The sequence below is a fragment of the Marmota monax genome, unplaced genomic scaffold (genome assembly GCF_021218885.2).
Source record: "Marmota monax isolate L192 unplaced genomic scaffold, Marmota_monax_Labrador192_F-V1.1 WCK01_AAM20220418_F8-fsc00012, whole genome shotgun sequence".
In the NCBI taxonomy this organism is placed as follows: Eukaryota; Metazoa; Chordata; class Mammalia; order Rodentia; family Sciuridae; genus Marmota; species Marmota monax.
This window is the reverse complement of record NW_026695227.1, coordinates 21,541,241-21,568,574: the sequence shown is the minus strand read 5'-3', so window position 1 is coordinate 21,568,574 and position 27,334 is coordinate 21,541,241. Positions and strand designations below refer to the sequence as shown.

Below are 27,334 nucleotides of genomic sequence, written 5' to 3'. Positions count from 1 at the left end.
ATTTAAAATTCCCCTTATTTCAGAGAGCTGTACAAACCCCTTAGACCTTAACTTGCAATGTTATAATGGCTAGATACATCAAATGGACAGCAGAGACAACCCAAATAAATACTTTTTCCACACTACCCAGCAAGTTTTGTCTCTAACTACTCATGTCCCAGCATAATTTCTTTTGTCATAAAGTACCTTTCATGCTGTATTTAAAAGGAACTCTTATTATTTCATTTGGAGAGTATCAAATAAAGACCTGGAGTACCACTGGATTTCAGATTTAACCAGGTTAAAATGAGAACTGTCTTCATTGCACATATGGCCCCCACACAAATAGAACTACGGCAGAGATTTTAAAAATGATATTCACTGAATTTATGATGGCTCATTTTAATGGGACTATTAACAATAGTTTATATGTAGTTAAAAAAAACTCTAAGACAAATGCTAAATTAAGTATGACCCTAGGACAACACACAAACCTTGACTGTCAAACTGGGATGATGTTCACTAAAACCTGAGTAATATCCACATTTAAAAGATGAGTAAAGAGAGATATAAAGACAAAGGCTAATTTCCTGAAAAGCCAATTAAGCTTAAGTTTCAGGACCATTTACCTGAATGTACCCCTTCCAAGGCTCTGTATCTATATTCATTTTCCTTAGAGGGCTCACCTACAACCTGGATCCACTGTTGTATAGAGAGTTTTAATAATCAAACCAAATTTTCAAAGCCTGTAATCCCTACAAAGTAAACTAGAATTTGTGTTGATTGGATTTGAAGAATATATAGTTATACCCAAAATTTTTTTAAATAGTATTAATTTTCTTTTCTAACAGAATCCTAACTGATACCACTATCATGGAGTCTTCTCAGCTATATCCCAATCTATATAATATGAACACTACAAATAGTCATAAAATATCATTTACATTGGTTACTTCTGAATTTATATGGCTCCTCAATAACAGAAAAACTGCAACTTCTTTGGTTTTCAAACTCACTATCAAGCACACACATACATTTTAAAATTTTAATCTTATTTCCAAGTACTTATGCAGTTTTATTTCTCCCTCTCCATCTGAACTTTCATATTTCATTCTGATTAGTCAAAACCACAGTTAAAATTATCATATGTTCACATTACCTATTTATAATATCATATATTTGGGCCTCTGATCTTAAACATTTTCAAACTTAAGATGATATTTTACTCCCTTGATAAACTATGAAACTCTCAGAATGTGACTAAATTTTAGTAGCTTTGTACTCCCATGTGGCACAGTGCTTGCTATACAGCATCTAGTTTTTTTGCTTGATGAACTAGATCTAAGCCTGTATCCATAAATGGTAGCCTCTCCCTTACCTCAATACCAACAGATCTTCACTTGTGCCTTTTACTGACATTGGTTGTATTCTTTGACTAAAATTATTAAAATAAATCTCTTTAATTAAAAAAATTCTTATACTAAGCCAGACACAGTGGTGTATGTGTATAATCCCAGTAATTTGGGAAGCGGATGCAGGAGGATTACAAATTCAAAGCCAGCATCAGCAAATCAGTGAGACTCCATCTCAGAATTTTAAAAAGGGCTGGGATGTTGCTCATGGCAAAGCACCCATGGGTTCAATCCCTAGTATCCCTCTCCAAAATTCTTACATTTAATTTGAGTACTGTATTTATAGATCTATAGTCAATCTAACTCTGAATAGCATTTTCTGGCCCAAAAAGTGCTTCCATCTTTATAGTGTCCTTTCTTGCTACCACCTTCATGCCTAGCTAGGAATTTGGTGAAACAAGTCATTGATTGATAAAGAAAAGAATATTTTTTTTAAAAAATCAATGCTTTTATCTGTCCTCTTTCAAATTTGTACATTGATCCAATTAGCAAACAAAGTTTCAGCAGTGACTTCTAGCAGTAAAAAAACAAACAAAAGAGTTCTAGGTCAATGATTCCCAGACAAGTAATTTTCAAAAAATGATATTTAATTGATGGAAATGATACAGAGTTGATATTTTAAATTTATCAAGAAAGGGTTTAAAAAAGGGAAGTGTGAATTTTAATATATGAAAAGGTCAAAAAATATATAATTTTAGGAAAAAAAACAGTCTATTAAATCAAAAACCTGACATTATGGCTTATTAGTGAGTTCTGGTGACAGTAGCTTGGGAATTACTATCATACACATGTCAATTAGTCTCTGCTTAGACCAACTTTCTTATACTTAATGAGACTTTCGTTTGAAACAAAACATTATATTTTGAAAAGATATCAAAGACTACAATACTAAAGCCAACCAAGTAAACAATTAAAAAAGGGAAATATACTTCTTCCCCAGTGACCAGCTCTTTCCCTCATAAAAAGACATTTTATGTGTGACTAATAAAACACTTATATTGGAGATCAGGTAAAGGTCAAATGCCAGTTTGTTTTATATTAGAATAGTTGTAAAGACCTTTGCAACTGTAAAATTGTAAAGATGCTCCTATCAAATGATTCTGCAATTAAACAGTATATCAAGTTTTTGTAATATAAAACAAGAACACTCTGGTTCAGATAAGCATATGTAATCAGGTTGCTACTCCCAAAACATAAGTTTGTTGTAGCCTGTTTCATTCATTTACTTGACACAAAATATTCATATCCCCTATTTAAATGTCTTAATGCAGATCCACCTATCTGCCAAATAACTTTTTCAAGTTCTTTAATATTATACCTTCCCTTCCAATTCATCTCTTCTAAGCCTCCTCTGAAGACTAGTTCTCCAAGCTGATAATTTATTTATGCAGACCCATCTATCTGCCAAATAATTTTTTTCAAGTTCTTTAATATTATACCTCCCCTTCCAATTCATCTCTTCTAAGCCTCCTCCACAAACTAGTTCTCCAAGTTGATCATTTATTTACCTCACCTTCTTTTTGACTTTAAGAACCTGTATTTCATTGCATCTTTGAATGCTTAGCTTCTGTGCTATCCAATACTGCTTATTGTAACTTTCTGTTTCTTTGCTCTTGAAATATCCACAGCCCTTTATTTGTGCCACTTTTTACAATACTTTTTTTTAAGCATAGCAGTTAAGCACATTGGGCTCATATCCTAAAAACTCTACTATTGACCAGCTGACTGACTCTAGGGAAGTCACCTAATATTAACTATGCTTCAGTTTCCCCATCATAAAATGAGGATAAAATTCCTATTTACCTCATAAGATTCTTGTAAGGATATAATAAGCTAAGTACAGTGCTTGTTGCCTATTACAGTGATTTGTCGAATTCAAATCTCAACATTCTATCATAAGATACTTTTTGTGGAACCAGAATGGTATCTTTTTATTTTATGCATGCTCCTGTTTAAGTTAATGCCCTAAACAAGTAGGCATGCAAAAATATAATTGTTGAATTAATTAATTCTGGATGTCTTGGAGTTGTTCTGAAGGAGCTTTGTAATTGTTCTCTAGTTACTTTTCTGTATTTTAACTCTCTAATAATTCTCAACCTTTTCAACCAAAATCACCACTAAAAACGGGGGGAGAATAAATAGGTAGTATAGGATAAGGATTAAAATTCCTATTTATTAGACGCTCCAATCAGCTGCTAGTGATTATGAAAAGCATTGTCTCAGATTGAGGCCTTTTAGGTGATTAGAGTGCCAAATTCAACTAATCTCATCTACTCTTGCCTACTCTGAGAGTAGAAAGTGGAAACTCATTTTTTCATAATCAACATGTGGCTTCATCTGAAGAAGCCCAGCTCCCTCACAAGGAAACTTTATTTAAAACTGCATAGTTTATCTTAACATTTTCTAAGAGTTTCAATTTTACTCTATAATGTGTTCTATGTTTGTTTATATTTAAAGACAGGTTTTCCCAAGTCTCTGAGTAAAAAGAATATTCCAAAGCAGATGTAACCATGCATATTTAGTCTGCTGTTTCTTAAGCCCCAGTTCCTAATTCCTTCAGGTGCAGCAGTACAGTCATTTTGAGAAACACAATTCTAGACTATATTTCCTGCAATATACTGCCTTTGAATCCTCCCAATGGCAATTAAAATACCACTCTCAGAACAACCAGAAAAATTTGTTACATAAAACAATAATAGCATCATTCTATTAGTGCTTAAGTCTTTGTAATATGATTTCATATAATCTTTTATTTTTACTTTTTTTTGTAGTTGCAGATGGACAGCATGCCTTCATTTTATTTGTTTATTTTTATGTGGTGCTGAGGATTGAACCCAGTGCCTCATACACATGAGGCAAGCATTCTGCCTCTGAGCTACAGTGCTAGCCCTAAACAAGTAGGCATGCAAAAATATATTTGTTGAATTAATTAATTCTGGATGTCTTGGAGTTGTTCTGAAGGAAGAACAACAATATAATCTTAATATTCATTTTAAAGAATATCAAATTTAAAACATCACTTTATCATCATGTATAACTAAATCCTGTTGAAGCCTATAAGTGAATTTTCACTTTTTTCCAAAGGGCAAGTGTTCTTTTAGAACACTAGCCAGAAATAATCCTGGTAAATTTCTAAAACACAATGCTAACACATTCAACAGGATAAACACTCAAGCTAAAGTTACTTGGTGAACATAAAAGCATCTTTTCTCTTATAATTTTTCTGTGAAATTTAATATATTCTAACCATATCACCACTGTCCTGGGTCTATCTATGATTTTTTAAAAAGGTACACAGTAGCTGTTTCAATTGACACACTTTTCATCAACACTTTTGATCAAACAAAATTATAGACCTACATGATTTCCACCCTAAGGGACTTTGAGGTCAATGGCAATGTAATAAGTAGGTCACGTAAAACTAAATTGTCAACCCATCATGTTTTATGTGATTAATCCTAAATAAGAACTGTAAACTCTCTTGTAAGTTATTCAAATAAAAGGTGGTGACAGTATTTACCTTTAAAAAATAAATTATAATTGGAAAATATGGTGATATTGCTGCTCTGCCTTGGATTTAGTGCAACTGGGACCACACTGTCTTGTGATACTTTCCAAATTCATACAAAGACTATGTATCAACCTATAAAATCCAACCTCTCAAGAGAGGAATAGGTGCAGGCAGAAGGTAGGGTTCAGGGGCCTCATAACAGGATAAGCATGAAGGATATCAAGGAAGGGAGGAAGTAAAGCAGGGACTGCCACCCCTAGCAGGCCCCACAAGTGATGCCTTCGGGAAGATAGCAGAGAGAAGCTGAGTTAGTTGCTTTTGTTTTAGGAACAGGGACTTGAAGCCACAGCCTCCATCCTGGCACGTATAGCAATTAAAAGACCCACTCCTACGAGATTGTTTCCAGCTAAGGCTGTGACCCTTCCACAGGGGCCTAAGAAAAAGGCGTCACTATGGTATAAATGTCCAGGTACACGATGACTATAGTATCTAACTCTGCCAGCGCAACTTACCGGGATCCCCCAACCCAATTCATCACTGCAAATCTGCCCTACGAGAGTTACACTAAGCTCCTTAAGGCTGGAGCTCGCACCAGTAACTCTAGGCCAACCCACAGCTTCAGGGTAGGTCTGTCTAACACCAGCCTGGGGCCCAACTTCCCGACAGTCAATGCGCACCTGAGAGACCTTCCGGTCCCAATCCCTGCAGCCCCTGCGGCTTCTTCAGTGTACCTCTTCCGGTGGAAGGTGGGGTCCTGTTAGGCCACAAGCGAATCCATGGGAGAGCAATACAGTGTCCACCCGACTCAGCCTGAATAATAAGACTGACATCGGTTTTAACCGCTCACCTTAGGCAAACCTAACTAAATGAAAATATCTGATAGTGGCCACAGGGTTGGCGTTCCATACGGTCTCCACCATAATTTATCGTGTTCCTTATTGGCCTCTGCTTTCTTTATCAAGTCAGAGACCAGATTCACGAAATAAAACGACGAGGTTAACTATATCCAAACCCCCAAAAATGATGTTTTCTGTTCTGATTTGTTATTCCACACCCAAATCCTTTATATATTTCTAATGCACAGTTTTAATATTTAATAAACAGTTATCAGAAACATTGCACTGTAGTAATATACTATTTTACATTTTGTGAGTGTTGGGTTTTTTTAAAGAGCTCCATCACAAATTAATTTAGCTATGAAGGACCAAAGACTTTAAATTTCGTATTAAGGGGGGAAAAAAAATCCCAAAACAGAAATTGGATTTTGCTGTTCATTCTATTGTTTGTATAGTCTCCACAAAACACATACCTTACAAACTGTTCTATAATGATATGCTTTGAAATTAAATATCTTATCCCAAATAAATGCACAAAGAATTTTTTCAGTTGCCATGATGCTTTTCTCCAGAGTGTAACCTGTAGAAGATCTCATGATGTAATACTTTTTCTGTTAAGTAGTAGGGAAATAGTACCTGGAATTGTATTATGTCTCAGAATAGACATCTTGTTTAATAATGTAAATCCTGACTTTTATAACAAAAACTCACCAAAGTATATCTCTGACTGACTAGATCAGATGAATTCAACATTTCAGAGAAGTACTCCTCTGCACAGAGTGGCTGTTGGTTTTCAGGAACTAAACCCTACACTCAAGGCAGGAACAATAGTCCTGTATATCTGCCTTTTGTACTTTTAGCATTCTAAACTTGTTGACTAAATTAATTAGAAGGGGAAATAATTTTCTAAAGGAAATATGACTTGCTTCTGTCCTTCCTTTTCTTTCTTTCTTTCCTTTTATTGTTTGTGAAAGGACATAAAGGGGAAATTGACTAATTTTTAAGAGGAGTAAAGAACTGAGCTGGAATGAACCATTTCTTCTCCCTCTAGAGTTATTGCTTTCCTCCCAGTCACAAAGAGGCAGTAGAAATGGTAAATTAGGCTAAAGAAAGATTAATCTATGGGATACATGCTCAGATAGCTATTTACTGAGTTTTTCTTTAAGCAAAAGACATTTCTTTAGGAACAAGGTATTAGGTAGTTGTGTGTAATACTGAAATATTGACTGAAGATCTCATCTGCAATGTTGTTTATGCCTCCATGACTAAGATAGAATGACTGATAGATAATAAGGATCAAACACTGTACTATTTTAGGGTCAGTAGAGCAATTAGGTAATCTCTTGGGTCAGGAATCAGTTCAAGATAACAATGCAATGGAGATGAAATACTATTCAGCATTTGTTGTGAATGAAATTCATTCAAAATTATTAAAACTTAAACAATTTATCCTTACCTATTTATAAAAATTACTTTCTGGTGATTTGCAATGTAAAATATAATTCATACATAATCTATATAATATATTCATTTATGATGTTTTACTTATTACCAAAAAATTCTGAGGTTTTACAATTTATAAAATGTGTGTATGTATATTTATTTATTTATTTCCTAATAAATATTATTCTATATATACATGTAAAATCTAATCCTACTCTTGGATGGATATTGGTGATGGCCATGAGAATATTATACTATAAGCAGAGTAGTAATTTGAGAATCATTGCTTTAAATATTTTTAGAATTCATTTCAAGCTCTTTTTCTAAGATTATTTCCCAAGAAATTTTTAATATTTTCCCATATCAAAATACATAAAGTGAGAAGCTTGCGTAGAAATTAAACTTAATACGTTTAATACAATAATAAGGGATTTTTTTTTACTTCTTTTTTTTCTCCTAGTTTGGAATTCAAACTTAAGTAACATTCTCTTTGCTTTAATTCATATTGCCAGTATAAAAAAAAAAGATAAAAGAATCACTCTAACCATCTTAACTTTTTAAAGTCCTATGTCACTTAATGGTGGGAATACATTGAGAAATGCATCTTAGATGGTGTTGTCATCATGAAAATATCACAGAGTGCATTTACACAAAATTAGATGGTGTCGATAGATCACTTTGTGTGACCTCTTGAGCCACATTAAACCTGATATTCATGAGGCTGCACATGAGGCCTGAAATGCATGAGGTATAATAATATGGCACATGGCTTTACAACAAACATTATTTTATAATTAGAGTACACTCTAATTATAAAAAGTTTAGTATAGTAAATACATAAGCCAGTAACATAATCATTTATTATCACTATCAACTGTTATGTACTGTACATGATTATATGTGCTATATTTTTATCTGACTGGCTGCACAGTAGGTTTGTTTAAAATTGCATTGCCATAAACAGGTGAGTAATGCATTGCATTGTTCTGTGACATTATAAAGGCTATGATGTCACTTGGTTATAGGAGTATTTCAACTCCATTAGGATCGTATGGGACCACTGTTGTATATCTGGTCCAATGTTGACCAAAACTTTATTATGTGGAGCAGGACTATATTTCCTCCTCTGATTGCCTATATCATTACTTCTCATCTTGAATCCTTCCTTTGCTTTATCTGAAGCCTTGAACCTAATCTCAGATCTTAGGCTCTGACCTTTGGAGCAGTATAGAAAGAACAGTAGGGGTGAAATTTACATTATTATAGTTAGATCTGTACTTAAGGAGCTCAATATCAAGTTAAAACTCACATTGACCTCCACAGTTGTACTAAGTGCCTCTCAACCTTCTTTGTACCGTAATTCTTGTAACTAAATTTTTATCTTGGTCTCTTTCCTCATATTTAATTCTTCATTCAGCAAATTCTCACCCCAGGCCTTCAGAGCTTGTTTATGTACTCCAGGCTCATCATTAGTTGGTAAACTGACCTACCTACAGCTAAGAGCTGTCCTGCTTGGATCTTTAGTGTTCTTTGATTCTGGATTCCCACCCTGCTCCTTCTTCCCCATATGGCTGCCCCTGGTGCTTTGCCAGTGATGTAAGCCACTTGTCTTGACTACCAGCTGTTGTCTAACCCAGTCATCCTTCTGTGTACCTGTTCTGCCTGACTAAACATCCTGCCATCACCCCCAGATAGATTTACCCTGGCCTCCAACCTGTTATAGTTAACCCTTCTGTGTTTAGCTCTCAGGAGATGAACATAAATTATTAAAATTTAAAAATATAAGGCGGTCTTATTTTGTGTACACCAAAAGCATGATCTGAGAAAGAATAGATTTTGACAGTAACCACTATGGCCCTTTGATCTTTATATACAGGTTTAGAAATTCTTAATAGAATGATCGAGTGTGCTGATAATATCGAATATATTCATATGAAGTTTGTATGAAACTGTCATTCATACGTTAATAAGTTTGCTGAATTTAAAGTAAACAAATGAAAATATATGTAATGAGTCTTGGAATTAATATAATCATATAACAAAGAGATTTAAAAGTTTGAGAATATTGTTACTTATAAAAATGAGGATAGTTCATTATAAACTGAAATATGAAGATCATTTAACATCGAGACAGGTTTTGTATTCTAGAACAGAAATTTTCAAAATTTTATCAAGGTAAATATTTTAGTCTCTATTGAATCCATTCAACTCTGCCACTATGGCTTAAAAGAAGACGGTAAATGAATTTGACTGTGTTCCAATAAAACTTCATTATGGATATGGAAATAAAAATTTCATATAATTTTATCATCACAAAAATATTCTTTTTTAGTATATTTCCAACCATTTAAAATATAAAATCGCTCAGTGGTAAAGCACTCGCCTAGCACTTGTGAGGCACTGGGTTTGATCCCCGGCACCATATAAAAATAAATAAACAAAATAAGATATCATGTCCATCTACAACTAAAAATATTTGGGGCTAGGGCTGTAGCTGAGTGGCAGAGCACTTGCTTAGCATGTAAAATATAAAATCATTCTTAGCTTACTGGTCATATAAAAATAAATACCAGGCTGAAATTGGCCCACTGATCATAATTTGCCAAGCTCTGTTCTAGCTTAAATGTCTGTCTTCCCAAGCTTTCAGTTGAAAGTGTCTATGTTGTGAGTGAGATGGAGAGAGGCAAAAAATTACTTTCTGGCATTAAAATATACACTTAGCCTCCCCCACCTCAAAAAAAAAATGCCCTTTGGGATTTTTAAATTGTGCAAAATCTTGCTTGCCTATTGAGAAGTTTATATCCTCTATATCCTCCTTTAGGATGTGAAGAATTTTTTTTAGACACTCTTGATTTTTATCAAATAATCAAATAGAAATAAGAAGTAGCCAGAATATTACCTCTAAGTATAAAGAGACCAACACAACGAAAACTTACAAAAAAACACCAATTCTTGAAAAATGAAGTAAGATCCTACAGAAGCTTTTTCTATTACCCAATTCCAGTTGGATTCACAAATGAAATTTGGTTATAGCAAAAAATTTTGATTATAGAGCTACATATACCCAAGTGAAAACACAAGGGAGTGGGAGAAATGAGACGTTAATCTCATTTAATAGTCATCTTGTAAATAAATAAGAGTGCATCTGATTTCCCTTGTTAAAAATAACAGTTATGGAGCAGGAAGATTTTTATTATACGACAAGTAAACATAGATCTGAAGTGGAAAAAAAAGGAGAAGATCTAGAAGTATAAGAAAGAATTATTTTCTGTAATACAGAAGACTTTCCCCTCTATTTATTTACAAGGAACACCCTCAATTACAACTTACCTGTTAGGTTCTGGGACCATTCATGAAATCACAGACAAAAAAACAAACCCCACTTCAGATCAAAACACATTCCCAAGTATTTGCATTTGATACTTTGTTTTTACCAGTGCCCCTTCACTTTCTTCTTTTCATATTAATTAGATATTGATCATCTTATCCCTCCTCCCTGGTTACTTTCCCTTGTCTCGTTTTGTGAGTCTTTCTGCTTTCTCTTCCCCTTATGGCATCTAAAAAAGAAAAGAAAAGAGAAGAGAAAAAAAAAAAAAAAACCTTAAAGAAGAACTGTATATCCTGAAACTTCTGCGGGTTTCTAAATGACACTGAGCATGCTCAGTAGCTAGGGCAGGTTTTGTTCGCGGGTAGCTGGCCTGATTCGACCTCTCCAAAAATAGACGTTTAACCCTCGCTGAACTGTTTAAAGATGTAATTCGTCTTGCTTTCTCCTCCTTTTCAAGGTTCCCAAGAGAAGCTGCGAGGATTCCAAGGTCCCACCGCCTTCACAGCCAATGAGGAGCCTGGGAGGGAGGAGCTTCGTGCAGCTAGAGCTTCTGAGGGAATCATCCCCAGTAGATGCAGTGGAGTCTGAGCTCTGCTGTGTATGTCACAGACGAACAAAATAATAAAATAAAATAAAACAGTAAAGGAAAAACGCTACAGACTATGTGATGCTGTAGGACTTTCTGAAACATCTACTGGGGGTTCCTGTGGAGTATGATCTTTTAAAAAGAATTCTTTTTGAAGCCGGTTTGGGTAACTGGGAAAATGATACATATGCTAAATGCAGCAGCTGATCGAATGAAATGGACCAGATCGGGTGCTGCTAAGAGGGCTGCCTGCCTGGTGGCTGCAGCATATGCGCTGAAAACCCTCTATCCCGTCATTGGCAAGCGTTTAAAGCAATCTGGCCACGGGAGGAAAAAAGAAGCTTACCCCGCTGCAGAGAACAGAGAAATACTGCATTGCACCGAGACCATTTGTAAAAAACCTTCGCCTGGAGTGAATGCAGATTTTTTCAAACAGCTACTAGAACTTCGGAAAATTCTCTTTCCCAAACTTGTGACCACTGAAACAGGGTGGCTCTGCCTCCACTCGGTGGCTCTAATCTCAAGAACCTTTCTATCTATTTATGTGGCTGGTCTGGATGGAAAAATCGTGAAAAGCATTGTGGAAAAGAAGCCTCGGACTTTCATCCTCAAATTAATCAAGTGGCTTATGATTGCCATTCCTGCCACCTTTGTCAACAGTGCAATAAGGTACCTGGAGTGCAAATTGGCTTTGGCTTTCAGAACTCGATTAGTAGACCATGCCTATGAAACCTATTTTACAAATCAGACTTATTATAAGGTGATCAATATGGATGGGAGGCTGGCAAACCCTGACCAGTCTCTTACTGAGGATATTATGATGTTCTCCCAATCTGTGGCTCACTTGTATTCCAACCTGACCAAACCTATTTTAGATGTAATCCTGACCTCCTATACACTCATCCAGACTGCTACGTCCAGAGGAGCAAGCCCAATTGGACCCACCCTGTTAGCAGGACTTGTGGTGTATGCCACTGCTAAAGTGTTGAAGGCTTGCTCTCCCAAATTTGGTAAATTGGTAGCTGAAGAAGCTCATAGAAAAGGCTATTTGCGGTATGTGCACTCCAGAATTATAGCCAATGTGGAAGAAATTGCTTTTTACAGAGGACATAAGGTAAGATAAAAATTAAGGTGATGAGTGAAATGTGAGACTGTTCAATCAGCCACTGCAGTGCTACACCATCTGTTGTATATTTGACTGATGACTATTGGACCCACTTTCTTAAACTTTTTGATTTCTGTGATTGCTAAACTTAAATTAAAATATACACTTCATTATCTTTTAAAATGGCAGGCTGTTAAAGAATTATAAAGTGCAAACTTTTTAAAAGTTTGATGAGAATAATATTTCAACATTTAAGAAACAGTCTACATATCTTCAGTTACACAAATATCTCAAAAACACGTTCTTAAAACTTAAACCCTAACTTGGTAGGCGACCTTAAAGTATGTGAAAAAAAAATACATATTTGGAAACTAAGAGTAAATACCTTTCCATTGAGGTGGAAAATTTAGAATGGTTTTCTTTATTGTCATTCCTTTGTTGCTTAAGAGGGGGAAAACCACATTTCATATGGAAGACAATTTTAATAATTTTGCATGTCTGATCAATTTTGGAGCATCCTAAGAAATGCAGAAGAGTTTCTTATAAAGTAATATTTCTATTATGTTTAGTTTATGTTCAGCACATATTTTGACTCAAATTAAAAGAGTCAGTGAAATTAAATTTTGTCTATTTAAAAAAAATAAAATTAGGAAACGAATAGGAAAAAAGAAGTTCCAGAATATTTTTAAATATTTAATATTTTCAACATTAAGTAGATCCTTAAAACAATTAGCCAGATTGCACAGATTTCTAATGCATGGGAGGAGTGACTTCAGATGTTAAATATGACATATTTTAAAAATGATGCATCTGAAATCTTAATACAGATGACTTGGCAAATGAAATAATAAGTTGAAGATATTTTAATTATTAAGGAGGATTATTTAGCTTTTAAAACATCTGAAATTATCAAAATTTTTAAATAGCAGAACCAATTTAAATAAAAGATTTTGAAACAAATTTAGGACCTTTACTCCCACTTGAAAATTGGCCTCATATGTTATATTAATCATGTTGATTTGTCCTTCTCCCTGAATCATTGAACACAATCATTGAACACAATATTATAGTGTGCTGTATGGTTCTTGCATAAAAGACAAAATCCAGTAAACTGAGTCAGTTAAAAGGTGGAGTTTATAAATGTATGTCATGTATTTATTTTTAGAATGATATGGTTCTAATATTGTTTATTCATGTCTTACAAATATAGTTTTAACAGCTTAAATTTTGAAATCATAATGATAAATCACTTTTGTGGGGACACACACACACACACATTTGAGGAGGGGGATTGCTGCAGATTGAGCCTAGGGCCTCATCCATACTAGGCAAGTGCTCTACTACTGAATACACCCCCAGCCCAGTTATATGTATTTTACACTTAATATTATATTCATTGAATAGCATAAAATTTTTAAGTAGTCCCAAGTATAACCCAAACTAAATAATAATGACTAATTATAATATAAATCTGTATTTCTTGGTTGTTAAGGCCCATAGATAACGCTATACTAAGTAAACCAAAATAATAATAAGTTCTTATCATTAAAGACAGCCCTCAAGCACATATGGTATTTATTTTCATAAGTATGTTAGGTTAATTCTTATTTTTTTTCTCTATAGGTAGAAATGAAGCAACTCCAGAAGAGTTACAAAGCTTTAGCGGACCAGATGAACCTTATTTTATCCAAACGTTTGTGGTACATCATGATAGAGCAATTCTTAATGAAGTACGTTTGGAGCAGCTGTGGACTAATTATGGTGGCTATCCCTATTATCACTGCAACTGGCTTTGCAGATGGTGGTAATGATATTTACACTTAATCTTACATTTATCTTTAACATTGTTTCTCTTGAAGATGTCATTGCTTGTTTCATGTTAGTGAAACTGTGTGTATAGAAATTATTCTATAGTTATTAGTAGTCAGAAACAATGTCAGACTTTGCAACACTTAGAATTAAGGAAACAAGTGACTCAAAGAACCTGAGTTATCTCAAAGAATTGGAGATATGTTAGAGATCTCTGATGCAGTGTTACCTGGAGTACAATTTTAATTATACTGCCTAGTACATGAATTCTCTAGTTTACAGTTAACCTCAAAACAAATCAGCACATTCAGAAAGAGCATAACACAACCTTTTCTCGTGTTTAGTTTCACATCCCATGAACTAGTCTATAATAGAGCCCATAACTGAATTTGCACTGATTAGTGGTTTGGAAACTTGGTTCACTACATTGGGCACCAGAAATATTGATGAGAATGCCATGGAATGAAGTGTACACTACTTATAGGTAATACTGATAACTCTTATATAGTGTGATTTAGTGGTATAGTGGGGGAGAAATTATAAGGTTGCAATTGTCTAATTCTAAATCTTTACCAACAATTTTCATCTTCTGGAATAATTAAGAAAGATAAGGGCAAGAAAGGCTTTGTTAAAATGTTATGTAATCCTTAGGTAGAAATTTGGATTTGGGGTTGGTGATACTAACTCTACTCATTAATAGAGTGCTTGCCTCCCATGCACAAGGCCCTGGGTTCAATCCCCAGCACAGAAAGGAAGGAAGGAAGGAAGGAAGGAAGGAAGGAAGGAAGGAAGGAAGGAAGGAAGGAATTGAGTTCTCAATTGGCAGGAATGGAGGGGAAATATACTCAGACCTCTATATTCTTGGATTTGAATACAAGGATTCAACCAGAGATGAAAACTATTTGGAAAATATTTGTGTCTGTGATGAATATGTACTTTTTATTGTTAGATTTCCTTTATAATACAATACAACTATTTACATAGCATTTATATGGTATTGGGTATCATAAGTTATTTAGAGAGGATTTGAACTATATGAGAAGATGTAAGTTATATGCAATTACTACATCACTTTATGTAAGTGACTTGGCATCTGTGAAGAAAAATATAGCAGGATTCACCTTATTTTATATATACTTATGGTATAAAATTAAGGATTAATAGTTCTTTGCTTAAAGCAAGCTATAAAAATATATAATCTGTAATATTTTAAAATAGTGTTTCAGTGCTTTAACCAATTTTACAAAAACACTTGTCAAATTTGAGTCATTCTTAACCTAAAAATGTTCATGTTAGTAAACCATTTTTAGAAAATTATTCAGTAAACTATATGTGTAAGTTCTTCTTTATGGTAAGTGCTATATACATACCTAATAGACTACACAACTAAACTACCTGACAGTATATTTAGACCACTGAAGGAATTGATTTTATCTGTTTTATGTTTTCAAACTTTACCCCAAAATGATCCCCCAAAATTTTTATATTGAAAAATGGTATTGTTAGTAATAGTGTTTTAAACATAATCTTTTCATAATGAAATAACTACATTTTCAAAAGAGTACAAAAGAAAAAAAGCAGTTAAAAACCTGTGGCCATAAGATTAGTTTTATTAAGGAATTTGGCAAAATATTCATTAAAAATTTATTCATCACAATAATAATACTTATTTTAAAGTTTTACATGTAATATATATTAGAGACAATCCCAATGACAAGATTATGGTGTAGTTCTGTCAGCAGTGTTTGGTCTTACTAGAAAACCCTGGAGTATTCGACAGAGAACAGTGAAAATGCAGCTATTAATGGTGACAAATTAACCCCACAGAGACCAGTAAAAAGGTAAACAATGTATATGAGGAGTCTAACAAGGCCAGTTAGCAAGACATAAAAAGATATTTAAAAATAAATCCTAAAAATCCTGAAAATGCCATATTAAAGGAATATTATTTTAGGTTGAAACTACAATGATAATTCCACTGATGCAAATGAAAAAGTATTTCTTAAAGTTGGTTCCCAAAGAAAATTTTTATACAGAGGAAAAGGACGTAAAATTTTCATAGAAGAAAAAATGAAATCATGTGACAGAATATTATGTTTCAAAATCTTCTGTACATCTAAGGTTCTGTAATATCTATATGTATGTTCACATGAATGCTTATATATGTATATAAATTTTTGTTACCATTGACAAAAATACTAAGTATTTTTGACATATGGTAACTTAATGTGAAATATTTCACTCAGACGAGAATTTTTTTCATATATAGTGGTATGTCTTTGGGATTTTAGGTCTTGGAAATACATACCATATTTCCTAATCTACTTTTTAGTATTAATTTACACTTAATTCTTTATTTGTCCTTTAGTTTAAAGATGTATGATGCTGTATGTTTTAAGGCAAAAGAAGGTGGGGAAAATATGTGAATGGGAGAATAGAAAAAAGAAAAAATAGGATAGAGGGGAAAGAATAGAATAGGAAAAAGAAAGCAGACCAGACCTAGTGTTCAAATTGTCATCTGCTGTTTAATAGTTATCCATATGTGGGAAAATTACATAAACTTTATAGGTCTTAGTGTTCCTGTCTTAACGATAGGGATGATAATATACATTGTTCAGAATTGTTATGAAAATATATGCAATGTACTTAATGTGCTTTGAAACAGCCCTTAGTAAGTAGTAAAATTTGAGTGGAAACAATTGTTATTTATTTTATTTGTATCTTTTGAGTTCTCATGTCAGATTGCCTGGGTTCAGATGGTGGAAGTTTTGTTTACTAGGCTCTGACCTTGGGAAAATCTCTTAACTTTTTGTGTGTCAATTTCCTCATGTCCAAACAGGGGAAATGTGCAGGGTTGTTATGAGGGTTAAGGAAAAGCACATATGTGAAACTCAGAACAGTGCCTGGCTCATAGAAAATGCTCAATTGGTGTTTGACAATGTGATTAATGTTACTGTTTAAAGGAGCAAAGAATATCAATTTAATTATGAAGTCAAAGGTTAAATTGTGGATAGGGGAAAGAACCTGCATAATTGTTGTTAGAGGAGAAAAGAAAAACAGTTTTGTGGTACATTTTCTGTACGTCAATTTTTAGTGAAATTTTATGGTACAACAGTATTATGTTTGTATACAAGTTCACATGTAGAACGTGCCATTTTCACATCAGAAAAGTAGCTTAGATCTTGTAGTCTAGAGCCCCAGCCTTGCGTAAGATCAAAGCACTAAGAATTGGAGGCATTATATACCCCTAGCCCACTGCCTTTTTCTCCTGTACCATGCTACCTCCATATTCACTACATTAAAACTTAATAAGGGATTTGAGTAAGTTTGAGATCAAGTAATTGTGAGATCCAATGGTCGAAAAAGAGACAGTGAAGTAGTTAATTGTGTAGAGGTTCTATTCTATTATTTTTAAAGAACATTGCCTCTTTCATTTTCTTTGTACTAAGAGAAAGATAAATTATGTGAACAAAATAATTACCTAAAAGGTATAATCTCCATATTTCTTTTCATTAGTAGGCCCTTTCTTCTCTTTATATCAAAAGCAGTTCTGGATAAGGCCAGGAAAAGCTACTTATAGTTCCCTTTTGACATACCTTATCACAGACACCTGTCACCTGAGGAAAAGAGCACCTAAGCTACTTGCTCTTCCAATTGTGTCCACATGCTTGTGATGTGAGTGTGAGGTAGAACATCAGAAGTAGCAACTGAGAGACACTTCTCCCAGAAATCAAACTAAATTCTGTACTTAGTACCATGGGTAACATTTTTATTCCTAAATTTACCTTTGACAGATTATATCCATAGCTCCTGCTATATTGTCTCATGTTCTGATGTCAAATTACTGAAATATCATTTTATATTTTGGATCAATTTGGATATAATTCCACTTCTGTTGAACAATTACCATAGCAATAATTATCAATACATATTGAAGACATACTCGCTGCTTTATAGTATATCATATTATGTCTATACCACTTTATCCACTCTGTTGTTGGTAGACATTTGGACTGTATCCAGTTTTGATGATGTTAGTTTTGAGGATAATAGTAGTGCTATAAACATTTTTGTAAATTTTTTTTTGGTGAATTTATACATTTCTGTTGGTACTTACCTAGGACCAGGACTGGTCGATTACAGGCTATGTATGTGTTCAGATTTCCTAAATTTGTTAAACATTTTCCCAAAGAAGTGCTTCCAATTTACATACCAATCATCAGTTTATGAGAATTCTAGTTCATACACGTATTTGTCATTGTTTGTTATTGTCAGTCTTTTTTATTTTAGACATTGTCATGAGTATACAGTGGTATTTCACTATGCTCTTAATTTACATTTCTCTGATGACAATTGAAGTTAAGCACTTTCTCTTTGTTGGTGTCCTGTCTATGAAGGCCTCTAAATCTTTAGCTTATTATTAACTTGGTTTATTTGTTTTTTCTTATTGATTTGTAAATCAATCTAATGAAATATGTAATGTTTTTGTCAGATATGCATATAAATATAATATATATATATATATGTACACACATACACATAATCTCAAGTATCTTTTTACACCTGATGTCTTACCTTTTCAGTCTTTTAACAATGTTCAAGAGAAGTTCATGATTTTAATCTATCTTTCACTGTGGTTAGTAGTTTCATGTCCTATTTAAGAAATATTTGCATAACCCAACATCATAAATATATTCTTTTATTTTCTAGAAATTTCATTGGCTTTTCATTTCACATTGAGATCTTTAATTTATTTAGAATTGATATTTATATATGGTATGAAAAAGGTTAGGGATAAAAAGTTTTGTTGAGATTTGTCAAGATGACAAAGATAAAAATAAATGGAAATAAATAAACTTAGACTTTAAGAGAAGTAAGAAGAGTAATGTTAACTTTAGATTTTTTTTAAGTTAATATACTTTTATTTTTATAAAAGTTTTAGGTTTACAAAAATTTATTTAAAAGTACACAATTCTCAAAATACCCTCTCCCTCTAGTAGTTTTTGCTGTTATTTATATCTTGTGCTAATATGGAACATTTATTACAACTGATAAACCAATATTTATACATTATTAACTAAAATCCATAATTTACATTAGGAATCACTCTATATTGTATATTTCTAGTGGTGTTGATCTATGTATGATTACATAACCTTAACTTTAAAATCCTTTCTTATCCACTCAATGAAATAGCCAGACCAGAGATGTGACCACTTTTATATAAATAATACTCTCAGAGTTTAGGAGTAGTAAAACAAGCATATATAAAACTAAATATAAATCCTTAAATGAGAATTTTTTTTACAAATAGCTAAAATATTTAGTGAGGAAGATAAAATATGTTAACCTAACATACAAAATAGGCCAGTATTTTCAACCATGGATTTATCCCTGACACTAAGGAATCTAACCTTGTCATAGAGGTCAGGCAGTTGGCTGCTAAGTGCACGACAAAATATTACTGATACTCCCTTCACAGTACCTTCCAAAGAACAACCAGTAGAATAAAAAAGTCAAATACAATCTCTGGGAAACTATTTGTTATTTTATTACTAAAAGTGTGAACAAAACCCAATAGTCATTAATCTGCCAAAGTAACATGGAAATTACCATTCCATATCAACTACCAGTTAATTTGTGCAAATGTTCTTTTTCTTCTTAACAGAGATTTTCAATGAAAGCTACCTTTAATCCAAGTTCATAAAATCCCATAATTATTTTAGGCCATCAGACAGATTCTCTATAAACCAAAACTATTCTTAGTGCTTTAACTGATAGAGCATAAACAATCAGAGGATTAAGAATATGGCATGTTTGGGATACAGCTGAACAGTAAGATAAGGGATGCATAAGAAAGGTAGAGTCTAATTATGAAGGCCAGCTAATTTGCATTTATGTTAAAGAAACCACAACATAAAACTTGTTTATATTCAAATTAGTGGTATTTATTGACCAGATCACTTGTATTTTATTGCTATGGTGTCATAATGACAGAGTTAGATATGAAAAGCTTTGAAAGAGAGCTAAGTGAAAATAGTCTTAGTTTCTATAGATGTAGTTGTCCTAGCTCTCCTAAAAAAAATTAGTAAAATAAAAGGAAGTTTCCAATAAAATCTGGTACAGATACTATATTTTTAATAATTCATTATATGTCTAGAAAATTGCTGATACTAATGAGATATTAATCATTGTGTTATCCATAATTGGTTTAGAATAAGACATTTAGTTACTTGAAAAACTCAATTGTTTTGTAATTTGATTTTAGATCAAGAAGATGGTCAGAAGCAAGCTATGGTTAGTGAACGGACAGAAGCCTTTACCACTGCTCGAAATTTATTGGCTTCTGGAGCTGATGCTATTGAAAGGATTATGTCATCTTACAAAGAGGTACTTGTATTCTTCAATTTATTAAAATAAGATACAACATATAAAAATCAAGCAATATGTACATTACCAGGTTGTTATAGTATCTTGGAAACATATCTTTACGAAAAACTTCAAAAAGAATATCATCAAAGTTAAAGACATAAACTCTCAAGGGTGCTGTTTCTAATACCCTTTATTTGTTACTCCTCCTTTTTTTAGAAATAGAGAATTCTATCTCTAGTATGACATATCTATTTTTAATTTTTTAAAAAAATTCCTCAAAGTGCTGGGATGTAGAGAGCTTGCATAATTTTTAATAGACCCTGCCTGGGTTCAATCACAAGCACCACAAAAAAAATCCCTCAGATATGGACTCTGGAACCAGAGTGACTAAATTTACATTTTCACTTCAGCATTTATGCATTATGTGACCTTGATCAAATTCCTTAATTTCTCTGTTCTGTGTCTTTATTTCCTTTTCTGTAAAATGAAGATAGTAATAGTACTGACTTTGTAGGTTTGTTGCAAAGTAATACATGTAAAAATTTAAGAAAATGCATATTAAGTTCTCATAAATGCTAGTTATTAATGTTGTATATATTTTGAAAAATTTATCCATCTTTCATTAATGAACTTTCACCAGCCATGTTTAAAATCTTCTTGGGATTCCATCTTTTTTCTGTCTTCCCTGCAGAGTTTGGGCTTTCTTCTCTGTTTTTACCTCTGCATGACTGGTACTTGAATACATTAATATTGTCTTTCTCCTATACCAGATCTTTAGCTCCTTGAAAGCAGGGACTGACTCATTTTACATTCATAATATTCATTTTAGTGCTTGGGATTATGTCTTCATACAAAGAGGTACTTGTATTTGTTGATTTGATTAATAAATTGTTGAAAGAATGGTAAAAGGACCTATAAATACCACAGAGTTAATATTAAAATTGTTTCACTAAATTCAGATATTCCTTGTGGCTTTCTTATCTATATATATCATTAAAACATCATTATAAGTTTAGCTGTCTACTAAATTAGTCATAAATACCTATATAGTAGATTTACAAATTTTGTGATGTCCTTACAGAAGTAAAATTTTTTAAGTAAAAGCAACACATATCAAAAGAGCTCAATTTTTTTAAAAAAAATTCAAATACTAATTTCAGCATTATAGAGACCTAGTTTTGGGGATAGACTTTTACTTTATTTCACTTTAATATTAAGTAACAAAAATACTTAACATTAAAATTAAATGGTAAATAAAAATGTTGTTCATGTCACATTAAAATACACTGCTATTTAAGTCACAGAAAAGACATCATTTAGCCTTTCTAGATTATCTCCAACTCAACAAATGACTACATTTTGCTTAATTTTGCCTGCATTTTCTTCAAATCATGGATTTTCTACTTCTTAGAAAAGTCACATCTGAGCTGAGCACAGTGGTGCATGCCTATAATCCCAGCAGCTCTGGAGGCTGAGGCAGGAGGATCACAAGTTTAAAGCCAGCCTCAGCAATGGCAAGGTGCTAAGTAACTCAGTGAGACTATGTCTCTAAATAAAATACAAAATAGGGCTGGGATGTGGCTCAGTGGTTGAGTGCCCATGAGTTTAATCCCAGGTAGTTACACCCCCCCCCCAAAAAAAAGTCCCATCTGCTGGGACAGCATATAAAATCACCACGCCTTCTCTGCTAGCTCCAGAGGAACCAAGTTTCCTTTATACAGACAAGAATCTAAGACAAATCCCTTGTTTGGAATCCCAAAGTAATTTATCCGAAGGTACATTCTTATTTTTTTCCATGCACTCCCTGCCCAATTCTACCCTCTATCCCAGTGTACTAACCTTCTGCCTGTTTTTAATTACCCTCTAATTTTGGTTTTGAAATTTTTTTCTATGCAAATGTTTATATTTACCCATGTTTCTTTTGAATCCATATTTTATAAATCTTTACTTTTATATTTCTCCATTTTGGAATTCAACAATTTCCTCTAGATAACATTTTAGAAACTATTGTTGAAATAACTATAACATTAATTTATAGAAATGAAATACCCATGTAATTACAAACTTCTCACTAAGTAGAAGGTTTTTAACCATAATACTCATTTATAGCTTAATTTTTGCACATATAAAAATCTTAATCAAATGTCAGCGTTGTATTATTTCGCAAGCTATTATTTAACATACCTTTATTAGTGGCATCCTTTCTTTATTAGGAACAATTGCCCAATGTTTGTGTTATCTTTTTCATTGAGGAAAAAAAAATGGTCTAGATACGAAATGAGTCACATTTTAGAGAACCCTGATAACAAGTATTGTCTTCATAGAAAAATATCAGGAGGTTAACCCAGATTGGACAGTTGGCAGAATACAGGAGCAAAGCACCTTTCTGTTAAGCTTTATGGAATAAATTAGAGATTTATCTCATTTCATCTTAAAATCTTACCTAGAAAAAAATAATATATTTGATTTTTTTTCTTGGACATATAAATCATGTTTAACTTGAAAAGAAACTGGATTGTGGGATTTGTACTGAAAAGGATTGGAAGCCTTGCACTGAGCTCACTTTCAAAACTGGTATCCTCTAGCACAGATATTTCTCTGTCTAAAAAGGAATTTTAACAATAAATTTTGACTCAGAAACGTTCATTTTATAATAATGAAAAAGTACTTACCTTCTATTTAAAATTTTCTATTTTAAATAGAAAAAAGACAGCAAAGATAAAGGGTTGTCATTTCATTAACAAAATTTCTAATTTTCTGGAAATGAAATTCATCACAAAACCAGGGGCCAAATCTGAAATTTGGCTAAAAGATCCTTATAACTCAAAATATTCTGAAATCTTCACATTTCAGGTTGAACCTGATTTGAATTAAAATTTTTTTCTTTTATAATTCCAGTCAAACTTACAGTAAGATCTTACCATATTGCCCTAACCTACCTCATAGCTGTGCTTTCATAATGATATTGTTAAAATTCCTTTTTTGGTAAGCTTTTTACTGTCATTTGTTTTAGTTATCAGAGGTACTATCTATTTCTTAAATATCTTAGTATAGAATCCTTAATATTAAACCAAGAACCTTGTATGATTATATATTTATTTAAGAGTCCATCTTGAACATATTAACTCTGTTTTACCTGTCTCTATTGATTTAGATAACTGAATTAGCAGGATATACTACTCGAGTGTACAATATGTTTTGGGTCTTCGATGAAGTAAAAAGGGGCATTTATAAAAGAACTGCTGTCATTCAAGAGTCTGAAAACCATAGCAATAATGGTGCTAACATAGAATTACCCCTAACTGACACTCGGGCAATCAAAGGTATTAAACTCATGTTTTGATAATTTCTCTATAGTTAAGTGTTATTTTATCAATAGAGCCAAAGTTTTTTTTTTTCAGAAGTTAGTTTTTAATAGTTAGAAGGAACTAACATTCATATAACCAACATTATTTAAACAACTATCTCTAAAATTGGTGCTGCAACTTGAGGGATAGTGACTAACACTGCATAAAAGAAAACAATGTTGTGCTGCTTTTATTTAGAGAAAGATTTCCAGAATTATATTTGGAAACAGAACATATGGCATAACTGTTTACTTTAAAAATTTAACAAATAGAATTAGAAATAATGTCATATAATTTTTCATTGTCCCATGTTTTTAAACTTGATTGTCATGTATTAAAATATATTATTTCAATTCCTTTTTTTCTTTTTTCCATTATGTATTTTTTTTTGTAGAAAAGGTTAATTTAGGGAAACAAAGTAGGCATGAAATCTATGGGTAGGTTATATCAGATTAAGTTTGGCTATGCTTTCATGATGATATCAATATTTGATTATTATAAAATAGTTTCTCAGAATGATTTTCTAAAAGACATGTAAAATATATAAATTTAAATTAAATTTTGCTTCACATATAGAGATTTTTTTGTATTTTTTCTATAATTTATTACTGTGAACTATCTTTATGATTTTACCAGTTTCTCTGCATTGTACTTTAACTTATTTAATAAGCAGTAACATGTGATAGCTTTTATAATTAAAACTATTCTTTAACTATAGGAAAAGTTATTGATGTGGATCATGGAATTATTTGTGAAAATGTTCCCATAATTACTCCGGCTGGAGAAGTGGTGGCTTCCAGGCTAAACTTCAAAGTAAGATGATATTCAAGAATCTTCTGATTGTTGCCATCACACTAATACAAAACAACTCAGAATTCATGTACCTTATGTTAAATACTTGGAGGAGCATATGGAAAAGAGGGGAAATCAAGAAAGGTATGCACAGTGGCTCAGTTACAGAAGCAGTTACTTCCTCAGAAAGCAGGGAGAAAAGAGATATGACTTCTACTGCTTTATTATCAGGTTTAAAATCAAAATTACAGTGCACTGAAAGCCTATACAAGATAACTTTAGGAAACAATAGGAAACTTCCCCAGAAATAGTATCTGGGATTAAAATAAATTTTAATTTATTCTTTACAGAAATTACTTAAACATACAAGACTATACTGTAGCATATTTCCTAGTAATTGGGGATAGATGTCATTAGCAAGTTTAATTCTAATACACATTCTGTAACTTTACATTCTACTTTAAAAAAATCACATTTACTATTAACAAAAAAATATGCAGAAGAGTCACAGCTTCAAATTTAATTTTTAATTCTATTGACAATAATTATGTAATATCCTATGTCTTAATTACCAAAACTGAGATATGAAAGTATGCAAAATATCTGAGATCCTCATTTAAAGCATCGTAAAATTCAAACATACATTTTGGAATTCAGTGACTGTAATGCAACCTGTTGAGTTTATTTCAAAGATATGATTGGACTTGATAATCAAATTAGAAACATCACAATACATGGGCTAATGATTTTAGAATGGACTTCAGGTTTATTTATCAAAGATATAATCGCAAATGAGGTTACTAGAGTTGAAAAGAAATGAGATGTACTGAACAGGGAAAAATCATAAGTTAATAATATAAAAGAAATTATATTTTTAACTATAATTTGGTCAGTCTTTATTTTCCACTTGTATACCTGTGGAGTGATTTTATTAACAGTTTCTTATATTGTATCTATTATTCATGTTATATACAGAATGATTAATGATCTATTAATAGTTTGGCAATTTATAATTTATGGCTTTTGTATAGTTTTTTCCCTTTAGTTGGGTATTCTAATATCACTTTTTGTTGCTCTATTTATCAAATAAATAGAGTTCAAGCCTTGAATTCTTTCACTTACTAACTACATTATTATGGAACCATCACACACTGTGGAAAAATTCAGAGCTCACTTGTTGTTGTTGTTGTTGTTGTTTTGTATTAAACTACATCCTAAGACTTTTATTTTTTGTTTTGAGACAGAGTGTTGCTAAGCTGCTGAGGGCTTCCCTAAATTGCTGAGACTGGTCTTGAAAAACTACGATCCTCCTGCCTCAGCCTCCCAAGTTGCTGGGATTACAGGCATTTGCCCCACTGCACCCAGTCAGAGCTTAGTTTCTTTTATATAAAATGAACTAAAATTACTTCACCTAGAGGGAGAATCTTATAAATTTTGCATTCCTACAAAAAAATTGAATTATTATAGTATGTATTTTGGGTAATTATTTATGAGTTGTAGAGTTATATTTGAATTCTTAAGTCCCTAAAATTATGATAGAAATTTCTATTTCTTTTATATGGATTAAAAAGTAAATAGGTTTCTAAAGGAAACAATTTTCATCCTTTTATTGACTTTTAAAATTAAAATATCATTTGCAGAAGAAAATTCAGTAAGTGTGAAATTTTTGCCTCACATTCGTTGTTAACTAAGCATCAGAGAATTTGCATTAGAAAATATTAATCTTAAAGTACAAAGTCTTCAGTTACTTCTCAAATGAAAAGCATTAATTTTCTGAGAATACCTAATAGAAAATAGCAAAAGGCCTTATTAAATATTTTGTGAATTATGCTTCTCACTTATATCAGATGTGCCTTTAAAAAATTATTCGGAAATTATGTATGCTTCCACAAAATTAAACTTCCTTAATCTCTCTAGAAAAAGAATGCAAAAAAATTATAAAATTATTTTTTCCAGGTTGTTCCCAGGATTTTCTTGGGATGCTAGCAATATAAGGCTCTTTCATTTTTTAATTTTCAGTGTCATGTGTTCTATATTATTGATAGTTGAATATTTGTATTAATTGAATACAAAGCTACATATATAGACAGGCTATAGATTTCTGCTTCTCATACATTCATATTGTATTCTTTTTTATTGCTGATTATAAAACATCATTTGTTCTTAGGAAAATTAAATTAGATTTTAAGTGGTATTCCTCCTATTCCTTGTTCTTTACAATATCTTTTAAATACTATGGTAAAACAACACCTCCATCCTGTTGAATGAAATGGGAACTAATGAAATGTAACTGTATAAATTTGAATCATAAGTAACATAAGAAGTGAAGGAAAGCATCTAAGAAATAATAGATAAATAACTTTTGTTTTATTAATACACTGTATGGAATATTCATATATGTAAAGAGGATGAAAAAAAATATATGTATATATGCAGTTGTCCTTCAGTATCCTCAAGGGATTGGTTTCTAGGACCCCTTGTGGATACCGAAATGTGCTGATGCTCAAGTTCTTTATACAAAATGGTGTACAGAAAAAATTACGCACATGTTCAATACAGATGCAATTTCTTTCCCTTAAATATTTTTAGTCCACAGTTAGTTCAATCCTTGGAAATGGAACTGTGAATATGGAGGGCCAAGTACATATGCTCTAATTCATCATAGACATAAGACTAAATTACAATTCTCTTGCTTCCTCTGTTTTTGTTTGGCAAACATATTTTCTACATCTGTGAATAAAGCAGAATTAGAGTCATCTTCTTACTCTGATTATGGGCTTTCTGTAACATTTCAGACTTCTGAAGTACAAAATT

General features: G+C 32.3%; 2 protein-coding genes across 8 annotated transcripts in view; one reads left to right on the top strand and one right to left on the bottom strand.

Moving 5' to 3' along the window:
* Positions 1-10,803, bottom strand: part of CUNH12orf40 (chromosome unknown C12orf40 homolog) — a 74,305-nt gene extending 63,502 nt beyond the window's left edge. For all 7 annotated transcript variants that reach the window (XM_058576313.1, XM_058576314.1, XM_058576315.1 and 4 more), the window contains exon 1: positions 10,512-10,803. In XM_058576313.1, coding sequence (XP_058432296.1) covers positions 10,512-10,531 — 20 coding nt within the window. In that variant the 5' untranslated portion in view covers positions 10,532-10,803. The remainder of the gene's footprint in view (positions 1-10,511) is intronic.
* Positions 10,804-11,079: 276 nt separating this feature from the next.
* Positions 11,080-27,334, top strand: part of Abcd2 (ATP binding cassette subfamily D member 2) — a 56,552-nt gene continuing 40,297 nt past the window's right edge. Inside the window, exons 1-5 of the mRNA XM_046436366.2 lie at positions 11,080-12,209; positions 13,824-14,004; positions 20,278-20,399; positions 23,536-23,704; positions 24,447-24,541. Of these exons, the coding sequence (XP_046292322.1) occupies positions 11,274-12,209; positions 13,824-14,004; positions 20,278-20,399; positions 23,536-23,704; positions 24,447-24,541 (1,503 nt within the window). The 5' untranslated portion in view covers positions 11,080-11,273. The remainder of the gene's footprint in view (positions 12,210-13,823; positions 14,005-20,277; positions 20,400-23,535; positions 23,705-24,446; positions 24,542-27,334) is intronic.